The sequence below is a fragment of the Egretta garzetta genome, unplaced genomic scaffold (assembly GCF_000687185.1).
Source record: "Egretta garzetta isolate BGI_Z169 unplaced genomic scaffold, ASM68718v1 scaffold175, whole genome shotgun sequence".
Taxonomy (NCBI): domain Eukaryota; kingdom Metazoa; phylum Chordata; class Aves; order Pelecaniformes; family Ardeidae; genus Egretta; species Egretta garzetta.
In genome coordinates, this window is record NW_009259860.1 from 448,912 (window position 1) to 467,937 (window position 19,026).

Below are 19,026 nucleotides of genomic sequence, written 5' to 3' on the forward strand. Positions count from 1 at the left end.
CGCATTCCCAAACAAGGCAAGGAAGATGTCAGGCTTAATCACTGATGGACTCACATCAGTGACGTCTGCATAGGATACCATATACTGTTTCTTCATAGCAAAGTAGACATTTTTTTGGGTTCTTCCTGAAATAAAATGTTTTAGGACTTTACAGGTGGAGCAAACTTGAATACATGATCACCAATACAAACAGGAGGATGGACAAACTCTTGTGTACTGCCATGGCATACAGGAGAAAAAACAAATATTTTGGTGGATTCTCTAAAAAAATTAGTGAACTGTCTCATGATTAATCTTCTGATAAAAATATAATAAAGCATTGTGCCCCAGATACTTTTGAATATGAGAGTATACTAGAATGCATTGTTTTCATTTTGCAATAATAAATTCATTGTTTTAAAGAAATTATAACATATAATCACAAAAGATAATTTTTTTACTAGTAATTCCTTCAGAAATATATCTAATGCACAGATGACATGGAATTTCCATCTCTTTCTGATCTTGAGGGAACAAATATGCAACCATTTCCATGATTTAAAAGCAAACTTATCTTTGCAGAAAACGTGTCTTTTCTGTAAAGGAATCAGTATTGAGTATGTCCAAAATATAGTATTCACTCCCAGTGCAAAGAAACACAACCATTTTAACCTTGGACCAGTTTTCAAGTGTTATCTTAAATTAAAACATTGTATAAAATGTCTGAATACTGTTTCTACAAGGGAAAAATGGTACTTTATAATACTTGTGTCATACCAAAATTACATAGCAATGAGCATGTAAATACAAAACTCACTGTAAACAATAGGAAAATAGTTTAATTGCCATCCTAATGGGGACAAAATGCCATTAAATACATGATGTAAACAGCAACACCACAACTGAATTTTTCACTGCCATAGTTTAAAACACTATTTTAAGGTGTTATTATTGTTAATCCAGGAGATAATTGAGGCATTATAAGTATTTAGTATCACCAAAATGTCAAACCATTGTTTACATTCCTGTTTTTAAAACTGTGGAGGCACTTCTGACTTAAAATTCTATTTATATTCTAGTCTTGAACATTTCTCCTAGGATGTAACTTGACTGGCAAGTTCAGCTCAGAAACAATTGTGTTACTAATCATGTGTGGAAAAAACCATTTAAAAATCTGTTTCACGGTGTTATATCCCATTCTGTACTGATGAAGAATTAAATTATTTTGGATGTGGTTTTCCCTTTTCTTTTATTTCCTTAGCTTATATACAAAATGTACTTCATTATTCTTTCTTGTTAAAACATAATTATCTTCTACAAATTAAACTATATGGGATGAATTATCATCTAGTTGTTTTTTATACATTCATGAAGGTTCTTCCCATTCCCTTTCAAGTGAATGTCAGTATTTACTTGTGGTCATTTGACCCTGGCTGGACGCCAGGGGCCCACCAAAGCTGCTCTATCACTCCCCTCTAACCAGACAGAGGAGAGAAAAGTAAATCAAAAGGCTTGTGGGTCGAGATAAGGACAGGGAGAGATCATTTTGTCAGTTACCATCATGGGCAAAACAGACTCAACTTGAAAAAAAAAAATAATTTATTATCAATCAAAATCAGAGAAGGAGAGGAGAAAAACTGCTAGATCTTAAAAACCTTCCCCCCACCCCTCTCTTCTTTCTGGGCTCAACTTCACTCCCAGTTTCTTTACCTACTCCCCCCAGCGGCGCAGGGGTATGGGAATGGGGGTTGAGGTCAGTTCATCACACGATGTCTCTGCTGCTTCTTCTTCCTTGGGAGAGGACTCTTCCCCTGCTCCAGCATGGGGTCCCTCTCACGGGAGACAGTCCTCCATGAACTTCTCCAACGTGAGTCCTTCCCATAGGCTACAGTTCTTCACAAACTGCTCCAGCACGGGTTCATAATTTCCACAGGGTGCAGTCCCTCAGGAGCAGATTGCTCCAGCGTTGGGTCCTCTGCGGGGTCACAAGTTCTGCTGGCAAACCTGCTTCGGCATGGGCTCCTCCCACCACAGGTCCGCAAAGTCTTGCCAGGAACCTGATCTGGTGCAGGCTTCCCACGGGGTCACAGCCTCCTCCCTTCGGGCATCCACCCGCTCCAGCGTGGGGTCCTCCCTGGGCTGCAGGTGGAGATCTGCTCCATCGTGGACCTCCATGGGCTGCAGGGGGCAGCCTGCCTTACCATGGTCTTTTTTGCAAATTTCTTGCAAATTTTGCTGCAAGATAGTTTTTCCCTCCCTTGAAGGTCCCTCAAAGTATGCACAAATAAATAATGGCCTTGTGAGTGTGAGTGTGTATTTGTATCTGAAAGAGCATGTGTATGGATATTATATATTGTGTATGGATATTATATATATCACACACACACACATTATGCCAAAATTTTCTGAGATTCATCCACTGTTTCAAGGACATTTTAGAACACAGATTTTGTATGTTCTTTTTCTTTCATTTTCTTTCCACTCCATTAAATGAAGTTCTTTCCATGATGCTTCTGTTCAATAGAGGCATAAAGCTTTTTTTCCCTAACCATTTCTCACAAGAGGGCAGTCGAATTTCAGAGGTGACAGGTAGTTCCTTTATCAAAATAAAAATCTTTGCCCCATTATCTCTTCTTCAAGAGAAGAAGAGGGGGATACTTTTTTGAAAAAGAGTTCAGTTCTGGTTATTCTTTTACTTCTTATGGAACTGTAATCAGTGTTCACTCATAACTGCTTGCCTGCCACTTAACCTTCAAGGTTAATTCACTAACTAACCTGAAGTTAGTGTTGATGTGTGTCCAAAAACTGGGTTTCATTGCACTGGGGAGATTGTTGCATGGAACAGTTGAAATGTGGTTTGTTTTCTATATAATGCACCTTACAAGAGCCTTGAGATGGAGGAAATTATTTATATGTCAGCTTGTGGGGAGCCGGTTATGATCAAATAAGAATGAGAGACAGCTGGAGTTTGCACTGTGTCCTATTTTAATTAGTTCTTGATGACTGGAGTTTCATATTTCTGTGTATTCTGGTGTTAACTTTCCTTCCTTGGGATAAGCAGAATGACTGAAAAAATAACACAATTTTATCACAGAACTTCCAAGATGTCATGGAAACATATTCCATGACAAAAGTTCTGGGTTGCTGTTTAACACAAGTGTTAATTCTATTAAAGAAACAAGCAAAACTTGGGACTACAATTCAGGTACAAAATTTTGCATTTTCGTGTTTTCAGTGCAAATTCTGGTGTCTCCTGGTGGTGTGCTCTGCTGCTGTTCTCCTAGGGATAGGACATAGGAATCACAAATCATCTCCAGGATACATCATTTACTTGAAAGAATTAATTGCCTTTAAATTCCACCCAGAGTCTCATTTTCCTTTGTGGCAGAGCAGTACGTGCCTTAACCAGAGCTGCCAGTTTGGGCTTAATGACCATTTGCTGGGAGTGGTTAAACTGAAACACCTTTTTTCCATTTCTTTGCCTAGACCCTTCCTGCAAAATATCAAGGAGATGTTACTCCTTTTGAGGCTTTCCATTGAACAGTTGGTCAATCCTGACTTTCTTATCGCTTTTAGTTTTTACGTCCTCATTCTCTCAAACTGGTTGACATACAGGGAGTTTGCCTCCCTGCGTGATTTGTATGAAATGAACATTGTGATCTGCAGCCTAGCTGCTGTGTGCCAGGCCCTGAAATGACAACAGTTTCTATCCAAGAAACTGACAAGAGTAAGACTCCTGCTACATTGCAGTGTGAATTTACTCTTGATCACTAGGATGCTTTAATTTGAGTGGTTCGAAAAACCTATCACAACAGCATTCATAGGATCAGACATTTGTGTTGTTTTACTGCCTTTCCATTCCATGCATGCTCCATCTGACACTTTTTGTTCTTTTTCCCATTCATGCAGTCACCTAATGCTGGCGACAAGGATGACCAAACACTGACGGTAGGCAGCAATTAGTATGTGTCTGAGCATTTATTTCTCCAGAGGGTGGTGAGACAAGCCTTACTTTGGTTTGGCACACATCAGCATTTCCTAAATTACTGGGATTTCTTTCCCCCTCCTATGCTGCTATAGAATTTAAAGCATTTATTTCCAAAGATAAAGTGGTGAATTAATTTTCTTGTTAAGTTTCCGTCATTTTTCATTTAGTATTTGTATGACACCAAAGATTAATCCATGTACTGTGTATTATTGCAAAATACTATTTTCTTCAGTGTTGTTTTTCCCTATAATTGGATTTCAGGGTCTTATTAGTCAGCAGTCTGTTGGCTCTGATTATCCTTTTTATTGAAACAAGCAGACAGCCATCCACAAAGCAGTCTTCCTCTATGGGATATAGTAAATGCATTGATTATTGTGCTAGACAATGGCATGGGGAAAAGAACCTCAGAATATGTTTTAAATGTCTTTAAAAGCACATAAAAGATGCTTGTATGTTAGCTCCATTGCTGTAGGTGTCTGCACTGCCTTACCGCACTCACAATCTGTTTTTGCAATCAGTACTTAATGGATTGAACCAAAGCGAGGAGTATGTTTCGCTCTGACTGAGCTTTAGGATTTTGCCATTAAAAAAGGGTACTCTCTGCCCTTTTTCTCCATAATTTTGATAGTATGCATATTTGCAATGTTCTGAGGCAACAAAAATTAGAATTTACTTCAGGGATTCAACCACAAGGTTCTACAAAGAAACAAATTATGAATTCTTCCTGATGGAAGATTTTATTTTCTTAACATTTTAAGAGTTTTCACAGAGAAGGGTTATTTTTTCCCTTGTCTTTTCCTGAGCCCTGGGAGACTAATGACTAATCTGATGATCCATCCCCTCCAGAGAAATTGTCTATACATATGGCAATGTTTAATACAGTGTATACTTTAATCTACTATAGGTGATGGTTGAAAATGTTTCACTGTGTAGTGAGGTGTGAGATTAATTCTTACTGTTTCAGACCTTTTTCCACAAAAACAACAAAAAAAACCCTAAATTCTTTCCCTTATTTTTCCACCTAGACCAAGCCACGCCTCCAGCGGGGAGGAAGCTCTGCATCTCTCCACAACAGTCTAATGAGGAACAGCATCTTCCAGCTCATGATTCATACACTTGACCCACTTGCTGAAGGTATTCCTATTAATTTTTTTGGTTTTATATTGCAAAAGCTAACAAATACTTCCCTTGTCCCTGCTCCCCATGAAACTATTTTTTGCATTTCTATTGCTTTCACCAGTCTTTTCTGAATGTGTCTGAATTTTCTGAGAGAGTTTTGCACTCTCATGGCATGGTACACGTACTCCCACCAAGACTTACAGCTTAGCAGGTGTGTTCATTGCAGTGCTAACTAAAACTGATCACTTGGTTGATGTGTATTGTAACTACTGTTTCACTTCACCCTCTGGCTTCAGCAGAAATTTAAAAGTTGCAGAAACTCTATCCTCTTGTACTTTTGTAGAGGGTTTTTTTGTTTTCTTTCCTGGTTTTGATTTTAGTACATAAAAAAAAAAAAAGTAAGCCAAAGTGGTGGGTAATTTGTCATATGGAATATAGAAAAGAATGAGACTCCACTGGTTTGACTCAGGGTGGTCTGACACTGACATTTGAAAAAATGCAACAAACATCCCTCTGTGTCACATGCATGTTAACAGTTTGCTTGCTTTATCCAAGCGTGGTGTAATTATTTTTTTTCTTTGAGCAGTTAGCAGGGAGACCCTGATTGCTTTGGTCTGAGAAGTTGTCAGGAAAACCCTAACTGCTTTGCAATTGTGAGGTGATTTGAATCTCAGCTTATGGTAGACTTCCAGAAAAACTCAAGGCCAGGTGTTTATTTGGTGAATGTGTGTCTGCAGGACTTTTCTTGCTGTAGTAATAAATGTTTTGAGATAGCACTTGTGAACGAATTGTGATGGAGTAGAGAGACATGAAATATTACTGACAGTGAGACCTTCCAAACTTCAGTGATCAAAAAGTATATGTAGCACTTCTTTGCATTTAAGTTCCTTTATGTTTCTCATTGCAACATTGCTTACAACTTTTTAAATTGCTTGTATCTCTTGGACAAGGCAAATCTACTTTTCCATTTTCCTCTTCAAAAGCTGAAACCGACACTCGTTTTGTCAACACAAGGGCAGTTTGAGCCCTTACAGTCCCCACACCATTATTTCTACTCTGATCATGATTCACATCACTTTTCTCTTTGGTTAATGCTGCACTATTCACTGCTAAAGTCTGTTGCCTATTAGAGCAGAGTCATCAACAGACTGTCCCCAATCTATTCCCCTTCAATGCTGAAAAAGGACATAAGAAATTTATTGCAGTTACCCATTTGGCTTCCTTTATTTTCATCACTACAGCAGGTGAGCAGGCTTTCTGACTGCTGCACCCAGTAAGTCTCATCTGTACCCACCTGGTAGCCAGGCTTTTCACTCTGCTAGAAGAAGAAAAGACTTCCAATTTCAATTTTTCACTTTTTAATGAGAAATTGTAATTTTCCATTACAATCCTTTGCACTCCTCTTTTCTCTTAAAGCAAAGTTCCTGGGATGCAGACGCACTTGTGGTGTTTCAAATAGTGCTAACACAAACAAAAATAACAATAATCTGAAGCAGTAAATAGACTTCATCACATACTTTTTAAAAATAAGACAGAACAGAAGCAGGTTGGGAAGAGCTCATTAGCAGGGACAGAACCCTCATGACAGATTGAAGACCACAGGATAGCTAGAAATGTTGACTGGAGTTCAGTTTGGATTTAACAAAGATTCAGAAATAAGTTCAGTTTTCAGGTATTTTTCCGTTGCTCAAGCTTGTTTCACTTGTTTCCTAGACATAGCTTGTTCAGTGTTCAGACCTTTTCTCACTACGTGTCCCCTCTAGCAAGCTTGCACCATATTGTGTGATCCAGAAGCTTCCCCCTCCACGACAGTGCAGGAAAAACAGGTTTTGAAAACTGAAATAAATCTTGGGAGACACACAATCCCAGCACTTTTGTAAGTTAGGTATTATGATTAAGTTTATCAAGTAACTTGATGCAGTTCTTCATTATGTCAGTAGAACACCTGAGATCAATGTGGCTTGATAGAGATGGTTGCAATGGATAAATCTTACTTAAATCACTCCAGTAAAATTTTCTTCAGAGATTCTTTGCTCATAATACTTCACTTCTGGTTTTTTTCTCTCCAAACTCTTATATTTTTCCTGGAATTAGTACTCTTTAAGAAACAGAATATAAAGGTCTTGTGGCCTTTAAATAAATGCAAGGCAGTAACCACCTGTATATTTCATGAAAACTGACACACTGAGTTAAAATGTATGAAGGGAAAAAAAAAATCTACCTACACGTACAGTAAATATTGTATCTTAATGCACAACTTTCAGGAAGAAACGGCCAAGACAACAGTGCAAAATAGCCTATGTATGTGCAGATATCTAACTTGGTGTTAATACAAAGGAGCTAATATTTCAAATTTCCACTGACTTCACAAAATTCAAATTTTAATCAATGAGAGCACAAAAGTGCCAATATAGGAGTGCAATTCAATAAATATTTTCGCATGTGGAACTCTAGTTTTAGTTTTTTACAAATACACCCAGATGTGGAGGAGAAATGTGAAAAAAATCCACCCACTTTTCTGTCACACATTATGATTGTTAACCTTTTCTGAGGCACTACCTCATTTATAGGCAGACTTGGCCAAGATCTTATGCACTGCAGGCAGTTTGGAAGGCAGACACAGGAGTATTGGGTATCTACACTGAACACTCATATTGTTTCCTGAGATTTTGAGCTTTTAAGTGTCCACATTCATTATTCTGTATTCAGATGATTCTGCAAACCTCCATAAAAGAAAAGATATTTCAGGCTGATGTAAATACTGTGGCTGGCCAAGGTAGGTAATACTAGTTAACAAATTTGGATGACATTGTACTTGAATCATACATTCAATTCAAAAATATGTGTGATAATAGATATGGGTACCTGATGCATACAATATTGATTATCTGTTTGGCTCTGTATGAATTTTACCTACCAAACTCTCACCACGTTCTTGTCTTTTAATCTTCCTGTCTATAAGGAACATCGAATAATCAACTAATGCATGATGTTTACTCTAACAGACCTTTACCATGCTAGCTCAGTAATTTTTGAGCTGATAGCTTTTCACTGTTAACAATTAAAAGAAGGGGTAGTATGTATCAGAAGTGTCTGAGAAGTGCAGTCCTTTGCTCTATAGACCAGTCATTTGCAGGGATGTAGAAATGTAAGGGATTACCTGGTGCCTTCTCTGGCCCACATGGCTTTCTCCACTTCACACACCCATTCCTACTGCAAAAAACCCCAGACATAATGAAGAAATGAATGAGTGATTTGTGTTAGTTTTGAGTTCCGTGTAAGCAAAGGAAATTAGCTCTGTTGCACTCATGTAATGAGAGACGATACTTACGGTACGTGACCTGTGATGTCAAAGGGTATTTCCAAATCATTTAATGTGAGTAGGGATCAGACTCAAAGGAATAACAGAGGGGATTCTTAGAATTTTTCTGCCCTATTTTAGTCAGTTTAGAACCCCTCAGTATTTCTGCCAGACAATGACTTAGATCAATTGGTCAAAAATATCACATCATTAGCCGTATTTGTTGGATTTGCAGCTAAAGAACAGAATGTGAGAACGTTACAAAGTGCCATTCTCAAACAAAAAAAGTGTGAAAGGAGTAAATCAGAGCTGACGCATACAGAGGTACTCTTGGACCCCCTCCACGTTGGCATACTCCTCCTGTCCTCCTCCCCCTCTCATTTCCTCTTTCCCCATTTTCCTAGTTTACTTCTTTTGCCTTTCCTCATACTGCATCTCACACATCTGCACCCACCTTCTTCCAGCCTGTTCCTGTAGGATGACTTCCTCAGTGCTTGCTGTCCTGGACTGCTGGGTCCATCAGTCAAAGCATTTCCCAAACAGATGCCAGCAGCCCTGAAGCTGGCACAGCCAAGTGAACTGGGTTTTCAGTTTCTGGAAAAGCACGTATAAAGTCTGGGAGCTACTTGCTTGACACTTCACAGCTTCCAGGTCAAATGTTGCCATTAGAAGCAAAATTTCTAGTTGTTGCACTGCTGCTGAAAGATAAGCTTTTCTTTCTCTTTATGTCAATAATCAAGTTCCCGGTTACATTCTCTTGAATAATTTCAAGGAAGATGAGGGTATGAAAAGGTGTACTGCTCCATCTTTTGGACTTGTGTGGGCCATCTAAGTGCCATCTAAGCCCCCTTGATAGCATAAGCAGTATAGAATGTATAAACAGGCTGTGTGACTATTAAAGGTCAGCTTGACCTACACAGTGTTATTGTTACATCAACATGCAATGTATTTGTAGAAAACCAGCTCATCATATTTACTCCTGAACCAGTAATTTATAAAGTCAGAACGAACCTCTGCTTTAACTGAAAGCCTCTTAAAAATGCACTTGATTGTAAGTAAGAAAATATGAAATGAGAGAGAAATGACATTAAGAAGTTTCAACTTTCCACAAAATATTGATAAACAGAGCGATCTTGATACATGATTACACACTTGTGAACCTGTCCTTCCTTTTCCCTTTCCACACAAATGTGGTTTTGCCATGTCTTGTCCGGGTCTTGTGAAAGCAAGCTTGTAAACTCACTGGAATCAGTGGGCTTGCAAAGTGTTCAGCCCAACTCTGACAGATGAGTAACATCTGAGATCAGAGGGAGTTGCTGGATGTTTGGCACTTTGCGTTCAGGCAGGTGTGCAGCCATGCTGTGGATTTAACAGCCTACGACAAGGAAGGCTTCTCCTCTTCAAATGCTGGTCTCAGCATAAACCTGCTAAGAAGATAAGAGTTCAGCCACTCTAACAGGCAAGTGCATATGGTATTCGTTAATGGGACGTGAACTTTACATTGCAGTTGAAAACTCATTGTTCATTAAAAATATAAATATCTGTATGACATTAGTTTTTTGTTTGCTTTTATCTTCTTACAGAAATAATGACCTTGGTACAGATAATTTCCTAAGGATTAAGATTAATGACTGCCTGTGCATCAGGCTATCATCAACTCCCAGCCAGTCATTAATCCCCAGGAAATCCTGTGCCATATTTGCTTCTGCTTAAGTGCTGGTCTGGCAATCCTTTATTCACCGAGGAGTGAACTGGACTGTTCATAACAGCATTACCCATGTGAGTAGGGATGGCATCATCAGACCTGCTGTGTTGGTCAGGCCCCAGTCCAATATCCAAGCAACTTGAACATAAATCATGGCAATCATTGATAATTTTTGGCTTTTTTTATTCTGAGTCCTGTACCTCTGTACCTTTGTCCTAGTTTTGAAACGGACATCCCTGGGTTATGAAAGTGCAGGATTTGCAAAGATCACTTTAGATTTTTTAATAGAAGAGGGCTGCTGTTTTGCAGCGAGAGCAGGGGAAGGAAAAGCATGAAAAGTATTCTGTTTGAAAGTGTCTGCCATGAATAGTAAGCCTACCTTCTCCCTACAAGCTGTAGGTTACCTTAAAGAGTGATTCCTTCAGGATTGTGGAGGGAGGTTTTCCTCTCTGGAGGCTCCTATGATTACTCTGTTGAAAAGGGAAGATACTGGTGGTAAAGTGAGGATTCAGAGCACCAGTTCAACCTGAGGCTACCTTGCTTTTCTTGCACAGCTTTAGCAGGCTACGGGAAGAACGAGATCTTTTCCATATCATGCCACCCCTTTTCTGTCTGCTGATATGGTACCACAGGCCAACAAAACATCTTCTGCAAGGGAGGATTAGGCTAGATGCTGACTCCCTTGCTCCTGTGTGACAAGGATATAACTCATATGCAAATGGCATCCTCTGCAGGAAAAACGAGCATGATATAAATCTCTGTCATGGCTCAGTCCCCAGTCAGAAGTAGGTATCTTTGGCAATTCTCTCCTATCCCTGTCTCTAGTCCTATTTCCAACGTGGAAAACTACAGGACGTACTTCTGGAGAAAATTTGTTTATCTTATAGGCTTTGCTTTTTTAAAAATATAGATATGGTGCATGTTATTGGTGAGAGAAGTAACCTTCTGTTACATAAAGCTGAGCTGACAACTCTGTCGCTCCCTTCACTGAATGCAGAAGGATACTGTACTGTCACTGTCTGCTCCAACAAAGAAAAAACAGAAACCTGCATTCATGCTTCTCAGGAAAATAAAGGATGTGATCCCCAAAGTTTTTGGCATAGTAGTGAATTATTTATAATTACTCACTAGATCCTGTTGTGTTCCTAGGTACTGATCTTAAGAATTTCCCAGCTTTTCTGTTCATCTCAAACTACTTTGCTGAATTTGCTGCTGCTACTTGTGTTCTTTTCTGAGATGTCATGAGAAATGTCAGCTTACCCTGAAAAACGCTGACAAAGGTTGGGCAACCTTCACCTGCCTGGCCACTCAGCAGGCACCCAGCTTTGGTCTCCCTCATTTTGGAAAACCCTTGTGCTCTTGTTCTTCCCATGGCCTAGGTAAGCTGCACCGTCATGTCTGTGCCCGCTCCCTTTGGGAACCTTTTTTGACTGAAGCTGTTTATTTGTTATATCGCCGGAGAAGCAAGGCCAGGCAGCTCATCTTACACCAACTCATGGGTAATGCTCAGCTCCTGCATTGCTGAAGTAACCCGAGCACTTCGACTTTTTTTAGTTCCAGTGTGTGGATGCTGCAGGACTTCAGGGCACTTCCTAGCACCATGCCAGAGATGAAAAAAATAACTCTTCAGTGGCTTCTAAGCACAACAGCATTTTATCTAACATGAGGTAATATGCAAATCTAGACAAAATGAATAAGAATAATTCTATATATTATTAACTATCTCTGCTCTAAATCCTTCATCATTCTTGAGTGTCCTTTAGGCAATACTCATGGGCTTGCAAAGGAGCTCAGCATCCTTCTTCTTGCACACTCGTTCTTACCCAGCTTGTAACTTCCTCTTCTGGCTCACCAGGGAAAAACAGCCCTCTGAGTAGGGTGCTCAGAGTATTTTGACTTTCTCCTCTGCTGAAGGCTGAAATGTTTGCAAGGGACTTCGGCCAGAGAAGATGGGGGCTCCTTCACATACAAATTAATAGCTCTTAGTTATAATCTAGTGTCTTCCCTTTATCTCCACCCCATGGTATGTCAGTCTGATACAAAGATAGGAAACCAGTAAAAAGGGCAATTAGGCTTACCTTCAAAGCGGAGTGTCATGTCTTACAAAGGCAGATACTCATACCCTCTTTGTACGGCTAGCTTTCAGAGAATAGGGGTTTTTTTCAGGTAGGTTGGAAGGGACCTCTTGGGTTACAGAATTAAGCTGGTCCAAACCCCTGTTCAAGCAGGATCAGCTAGAGCAAGTTGCCCAGGACTGTGGCCAGTCATGTTTTGAATATCTCCACAATGGAGGCTAGACAATCGTTCTGGGAAACCCATCTCAGTGTTTGACCATCATCACAGTAAAAAGTTTTTTCTTGTGTCCAGATGGAATTTTCCATTTTTTAATTTGTGCCCGTTGACTCTCCCCCTGTCAATGGGCACTTCTGAGAAGAGTCTCATTCCCTCTTCTTCTTTTCCTCCCATCAGGTATTTATATATGTGGACAAGATTTTCCTAAGCCTTCTCTGCTCCAGGCTGAACAGTCCCAGCTTGCTCAGTCTCTCCTCATATGAGAGATGCTCCAGTCCTTTCATGATCTTTGTAGCCCAGTGCTGGACTTGCTCCGGTATGTCCACGACTCTCCTGTACTGGTGAACCCAGGACTGAACGCAGCACCCAGATATGTCTCACCGGCACTGAGTGGAGGGAGAGTATCACCTCCCTCGACCTGCTGGCAATGCTTTGCCTAATGGAGCCAAGGATGCTGTTGGCTGCCTTTGCTGCAAGGACACATTGCTAGCTCAGCTTTCAGTGGTGCAGTTTTCTGCACAGTCATTAGCAAGAAGAAAGCTGAAGGGAAAATTTTAAACTGCTAAATGAGATTGGTGAAGTGATGAGGCACATTGCTGTCCTGTGAGGCCTCCTTTCCCTTCTTTTTCCTTTCAAGTACAGCAGAGACCCAGAAATTGTATTCCTAATTTAGGTACCTGAGATTGCATAGTTAATGTGGATGAGATGAGTGTTTTTACAGATATCTCCAACATCAAACTGAATTAGAAACTGTAGGCAGAACCCCCCACAGTGCTGGAGTGAGCAACCGCATAGGTAGAATAGAAACTGTGAGTTATGTGCAGCTAAGGGCAGATATTTAAATAGGCAGAGGTGGTATTTTAAACAGCCCTGTTAATATCTGTCAGAAAGTTGAGAGAGAGAGAAATTAAATATCTGCTTCTCCCAGTATTACTTAAGATTTCAAAGCCAAAAATGGATAGCAGCTAAATTTACAAACTTCCACGTAGCACACGTAAGATGTAAATGTCACTGTTAACAGCTGTGGAACCTGACCTGTCTACAAAGATGTGTGCTTCTGGTGTAGAGAAAATGATACCTGAGCCTAATGAAGATAATTTTTTAATGAAGTTTTGGTTCAGATTATTTATTTAAATGTCAATCACAGATGTGTATCTACACCAAAGAAGTAGACTTCTGAAGTCTGAATTATTTTACTGACTGATTTTATTTAGCACACATGCAGGGACCACTTCATTCTTATCATATTTTGGGGATGTTGGTCTTGTTTTTTCTAAAGACAGTGGCTGTACTTCCATGACTGCAGGGTGAGCAGGCTTGCAACTTTTATCCAGAGAACGTGTCTATAGTTAGTGACATGTATCAAAAAATGGGTATGTTTTTGTTACACGTAACTTGGGGTGGAAAGAAACCCTTACAAATTTCTTTCAGAATGGGAGAGTTCAGTGACAAAATGTAGCTCTTTTTTGTGGTGCTTTCAAACTCTGCAGCAATAAATGTCAGGTTTGCTTAACTTCAGATGGTCCCAAAATACAGAGAGAAGGCAGCACTCATTGGTAGTTTTCACTGACAGAATTTCTAGCTACTTAAATATTGAAGAACAGGTGTCCCTTTAAAATCAGCATTGCTTTTTGTAGGTAGCAAATTTTTAAAAAATTGAAGTTTTCTAATGGCTTTTTTAGATTAATTTTTGAAAATCTGAAATGTAATCCTTGTGTTTGTTTTGTGTTATATGTTAGTTTTCACAATAATTTATTGTTTGTTTATTATCATGTTTTATTCTTTTAACTGGAATCTACTTGAGCTGCTCACTGCAGGCAAAATTATTGTCTCTCATCCCCATGATATTTTCCAGTGAAGCCTTGTTCTTCAGACAGCATATTCTTCAGAGCGTGCAAGGAAGACATGAATATTTAAATACAAGCGTGATCCCAGAGCAGGGTACAGATGTCCTGACTATGCATGTCCATGCTTAATGGCTTTAGCCTCATTTTAAGTTTCTTCCTAACTCTGAATTTCCTTGTTAAAAGTGTTAACAACAAAGAACATGAATCATTTATAAACCTGTACAGATCAGGGAATAATAGTAGCTACATGGGATTTTCTATTGAAGCTGAAAGTGGAAGATTTCCTTTAGTACAGTTGGCACGTGGCAGATGACTTCATCCTCCACAGGCTGGTCATTTTATGACTGGATGGTGAGAGGAACATATGCTGCCCTTGCATTATTCTCCTTGGATATGCTGGAAACCAGAACAGCTGGAATTTGTTGCACGTGGAGTTATATGTGTCCAGTACCCCACAGCACCTGGCCTCACAGACATGCAGTGAAATCCTGACCCAATCAGAACCAGTGGTAAAGCTCCCAATATCATCAGTAGGACAAGGTTTTCACTTCTACATCTTGAAATTCCCATTTTCATGGATATTTGAAAATTTTTCAAAGATAAATACCCCCTTCCCATTGTGTTTTAGTGTTACTACATTCTAGGCAATGTATGGCACTTGTCTTCAAGAGTTTGGTGGCAGACGGCACAAAGGTGCCTTATGAACGAAGGAAGAAATTTAAAAATTTAAAAAAATTTAAAAGATAAAAACGAAATTTAAAAAACAATTCACTTAAAAATATCAAAACAAGGGTCTGACACATAATAGTAATTTAAATTACTTTCTCCTCTGTTACCTATGTGTGTTAATAACATGCTGTTGATCATCTCCTTAAAAGTATTTGCTCTTTAACCTGTATCAGTTAAAAACCTGTGGATCCTCTGACAAATTTCCTTTTGTCACCACAAGAAGATTTGGTAGACAGTATGGACTGTAAGAACAGTGAGTTTTCAATCTTCATTTTAAATCGTGCACTAAGAGCAAAGTAATAGGCAGATCTTGCTTTTGGGTGTCGTGACCATCTTGAGTTGCACAGATCTCTACTGATATGATTGTATATATTTTTAATTATATTTCTATTCACACTGACATTTGATAAAATTGCAATAACCTAATTATAATAAAAGCAGACAACTTTAAAAAGATAATTATCAGGACAAAACCACCTACAATGAAAAACAGAATAAGGCCACGTGAGGAGAGAGAACAGGAATAGAAGGCTTGCAATTTAAAGACAAGATGAAAGGTGACCACCTGTGGTTTTAGAGCTCAGATGCACAAAGTATTACATAATTTAGTTACCCCCAGTGTACTGCCTACTGGTCAAGTACCTGAAAGTCTTCATTTCTATGATCTTCTTTATTTGCTTAAGAGTGTTAATAAAGCAGCACTGGTAGTACCATAATTAAAAAAGATGTAAATCTAAAATGCATGCAACTATTATTATTTAGTGTATTACTCAGATCCAAAAGAGGTCTCTTCATATTTTCCACTGCAGCAGCTCAGTGACAAAGCCTCCATTTTGCAAGAGCTGGCAGCTTGGAAATCCACAAGTAAAAATGTAGGCTGCAACATTTAATTATAACTTGCATAGCTTGGTTTATTTGGAGGTAGTAGGAAAAAAAAAGTCTTTTGCTTTTTAAAACATTTGTTTCCTCTCCTCTGCATTCTGCAGTGGTAATACATAGAAACTCCCACAGCAGTCCCAGTCTATACCAGATGGGATAATGAGTACTCTATGAGAAAGTTAAGAGGTTTATGGAGTTCATAAAAGGTGGGAGTCAAAATTAAGATGAGATTCACTGAAAGAAAATTATGTCAAAATAATTCTTACTTTTTAAAATTCACAATGCCTGATATCCTTCAGCTGGTGGGATTTTTTTGTGGTTTGCCTCAAATAGCCTATGTACAAAGGCATAATCTTTTATTAAAGATCTGCTACAGGTTAGGACTCCTATTTTACACCTATAATGTTAATTTCCAATAGATCTTTCGTAAGTTTTTAGCACTGAGAATTCTTTATTCCTAATCTTAACATCACTGATGAAACCAAATCAGGCTTTGATTCCAGTTTAGATTGGATAGTGACTACAACTTATCTAGCAAGACTTTTGAAGTGGCCTCCTTTTTTTGTTTATGGATGAGTCTCTGATCATCTAATTGAATTTTCTCAGGACCATGACAGCTAGAAGAAATGACAGTAAAGATTAGGAAGATACAACCTACTCCTCCCTGATGTTATAATATGAATTCCTCTAAGTCACAGAACCACAGAATGGCAAGGGTTGGAAGGGACTTCAGGAGATCATCCAGTCCAGCCCTCCTGCTAAAGCAGGTTCTCCTAGAGCAGGTTACACAGGACTTCGTCCAGGCCGGCTTTGAATATCTCCAGAGAAGGAGACTCCACAACCCCCCTGGGCAGCCTGTTCCAGTCCTCTGTCACCCTCAAAATAAGAAGTTTTTCCTCATATTCAACTGAAACCTCTTACATTTCAGTTTGTGCCCATTGCCCCTTGTCCTGTCGCTGGGCACCACTGAGAAGAGTCTGGCACCATTCTCGTGACATCCACCCTTAAGATATTTGTATGTGTTGATGAGGTCCCCTCTCAGTCTTCTCTTCTTCAGGCTGAACAAGCCCAACCCTCTTCAGCCTTTCCTCATAGGGGAGATGCTCCAGTCCCTTTATCATCCTAGTTGCTCTCCTCTGGACTCTTTCTAGGAGTTCCTCATCTTTCTTGAACAGGGGAGCCCAGAACTGGACACAGTACTCCAGGTGGGGTCTCACCAGGGCAGAGTAGAGGGGGAGGAGAACCTCCCTCAACCTGCTGGCATGCTCCTCTTAATGCGCCCCAGGATGCCATTGGCCTTCTTGGTAACAAAGTCCTTTAGCCTAACCTGTCAGGCTTCTTTAAAAAAAAAAATCCAATAAAAATAGGAGATCCTCTTAAGCATGATGACAACAGTAAGTGCAAATCAGAGGTCATGTCAGAAAGATGTAAAGGGGAAGAGTGGATTACTTATGTTTTGACTGTCAGGAACTTGCTGACTTTCAGAATTATGTTTGCAGCCTCTCACACAAAAATTCTCTTCTGTCTCCAACAGTCAGTTAGGCTTCATGTTTACAATCTTTTTGCTAATTATTTGCTTGCTTTTAAGATGCAGGTTTTGGCTGCATGCTCATTCTTAATTTCATTATCAGTTTTGAGCCCTTACTCTCTAATTTCACTTCTCCCTTATGTCTTACATATTCAGCCTTTTGGTGGGTTTAATTTATAGGTATGAAAACTCAGGAAAAATATATACTCACTATCTGCTTGTTCCAGAATGCTTCACAATTCCTTTTAAGCCAAGTTCCCACTAATGCTGATAAAGGATTATGCCTTGACGCCTTCATGACTGTGGAAGTCAAACACAAGGGAGGTCAAGTAAATTCAACAGCAGAATTACACTAAAAATTCAGGGATTGCTTTCAGTGATTGCTTTGAATAAAAGATATGTCAACTTTGAAGCTGTTTAATTACTTTGGAGAAGTGTGACATGAATTTTCATACAAATACGTTCTTTATACAAAGTGAAAATCTTATAAATGGCGAAGAAACCCACAATTCATTACTTTGTTTTGAGAGTCTGAGTTCACATTTTTCATGAAAGGATACACACCTTTAGCAATGCAGGTTGCTATCTCTAAAATAGTTGTATGTCTTTTAAATATTTTGAGAAACTCTGAACCAGGCTCATTTCTGACGTAACTAGGGACAACTGCAGTCTCTATCTGAGATCTTCGTAGCAGGAGAGCAAAGAGAAATACTGGCTACATTTGCCTTCTATGACAGCCTAGGGCACTACTCATAAAAGGCAAAAATTAGTATTTTGCCACAAACCATACCTACCATACTTAGTGAGTGAACACTGAAAATAAACTGAGTAATTAGGTATATTGTTTCATAGAATCATAGAATCAAATAATAGTTTGTGTTGGAGGGGACCTGTAAAGGTCATCCAGTCCAACCCCCCTGCATTAAGCAGGGACATCTTCAACTAGATGGGGTTGCTCAGAGCCCCAACCAACCTGACCTTGAATGATTGCAAGCATGGACCATCTCCCACTTCTCTGGGCAACCTGTTCCAGTGTCTCACCACCCTCATTGTAAAAAAATTCTTCCTTATATCTAGTCTAAATCTACCCTCTTTGAGCTTAAAACCATTATCCCTTGTCTTATTGCAACAGGTCCTACTAAAAATTTGTCCCCATCTTTCTTACATCTTTCATTAAATATTGAAAGGCTGCAATAAGGTCTCCCTGCAGCCTTCTCTTCTCCAGGCTGAACAACCCCAACTCTCCCAGCCTTTCCTCCTAAGAGAGGTGCTCCATCCCTATGATCATTTTTGTGGCTCTCCTCTGGACCTCCTCCAACAGGTCCATGTCTTTCCTGTGCTGAGGACTCCAGAGCTGGACACAGTACTCCAGGTGGGGTCTCGCCAGAGTGGAGTAAAGGGGCAGAATCACCTCCCTTGACCTGCTGGCCTTGCAGTACAATAGGAGGAGGTGGGCAGGTCAAAACAGTGTGTGCTCAGCTACTAGGGAGGAGATCCCACTCTACAAAGTAAGGTACAAAGTGTTCGTGCAAAGTGGAACTGTTCATGTCCATCCAAGCTGTGCCATAAGCTGGAATAATACAGTTAGAGAGGATAATTTAGAGATTCTCTTCTGAATCACCCCGCTACCCCAAAGCAAACCAGTAAGGTAGACGCTGG

At 39.6% G+C, this 19,026-nt stretch overlaps 1 protein-coding gene across 1 annotated transcript in view; it reads left to right on the forward strand.

Moving 5' to 3' along the window:
- SLC24A2 (solute carrier family 24 member 2) overlaps positions 1 to 19,026 on the forward strand; it is a 108,243-nt gene that overhangs the window by 55,150 nt on the left and 34,067 nt on the right. Inside the window, exons 2-3 of the mRNA XM_009640022.2 lie at positions 3,889 to 3,927; positions 4,993 to 5,101. Coding sequence (XP_009638317.1) covers positions 3,889 to 3,927; positions 4,993 to 5,101 — 148 coding nt within the window. The remainder of the gene's footprint in view (positions 1 to 3,888; positions 3,928 to 4,992; positions 5,102 to 19,026) is intronic.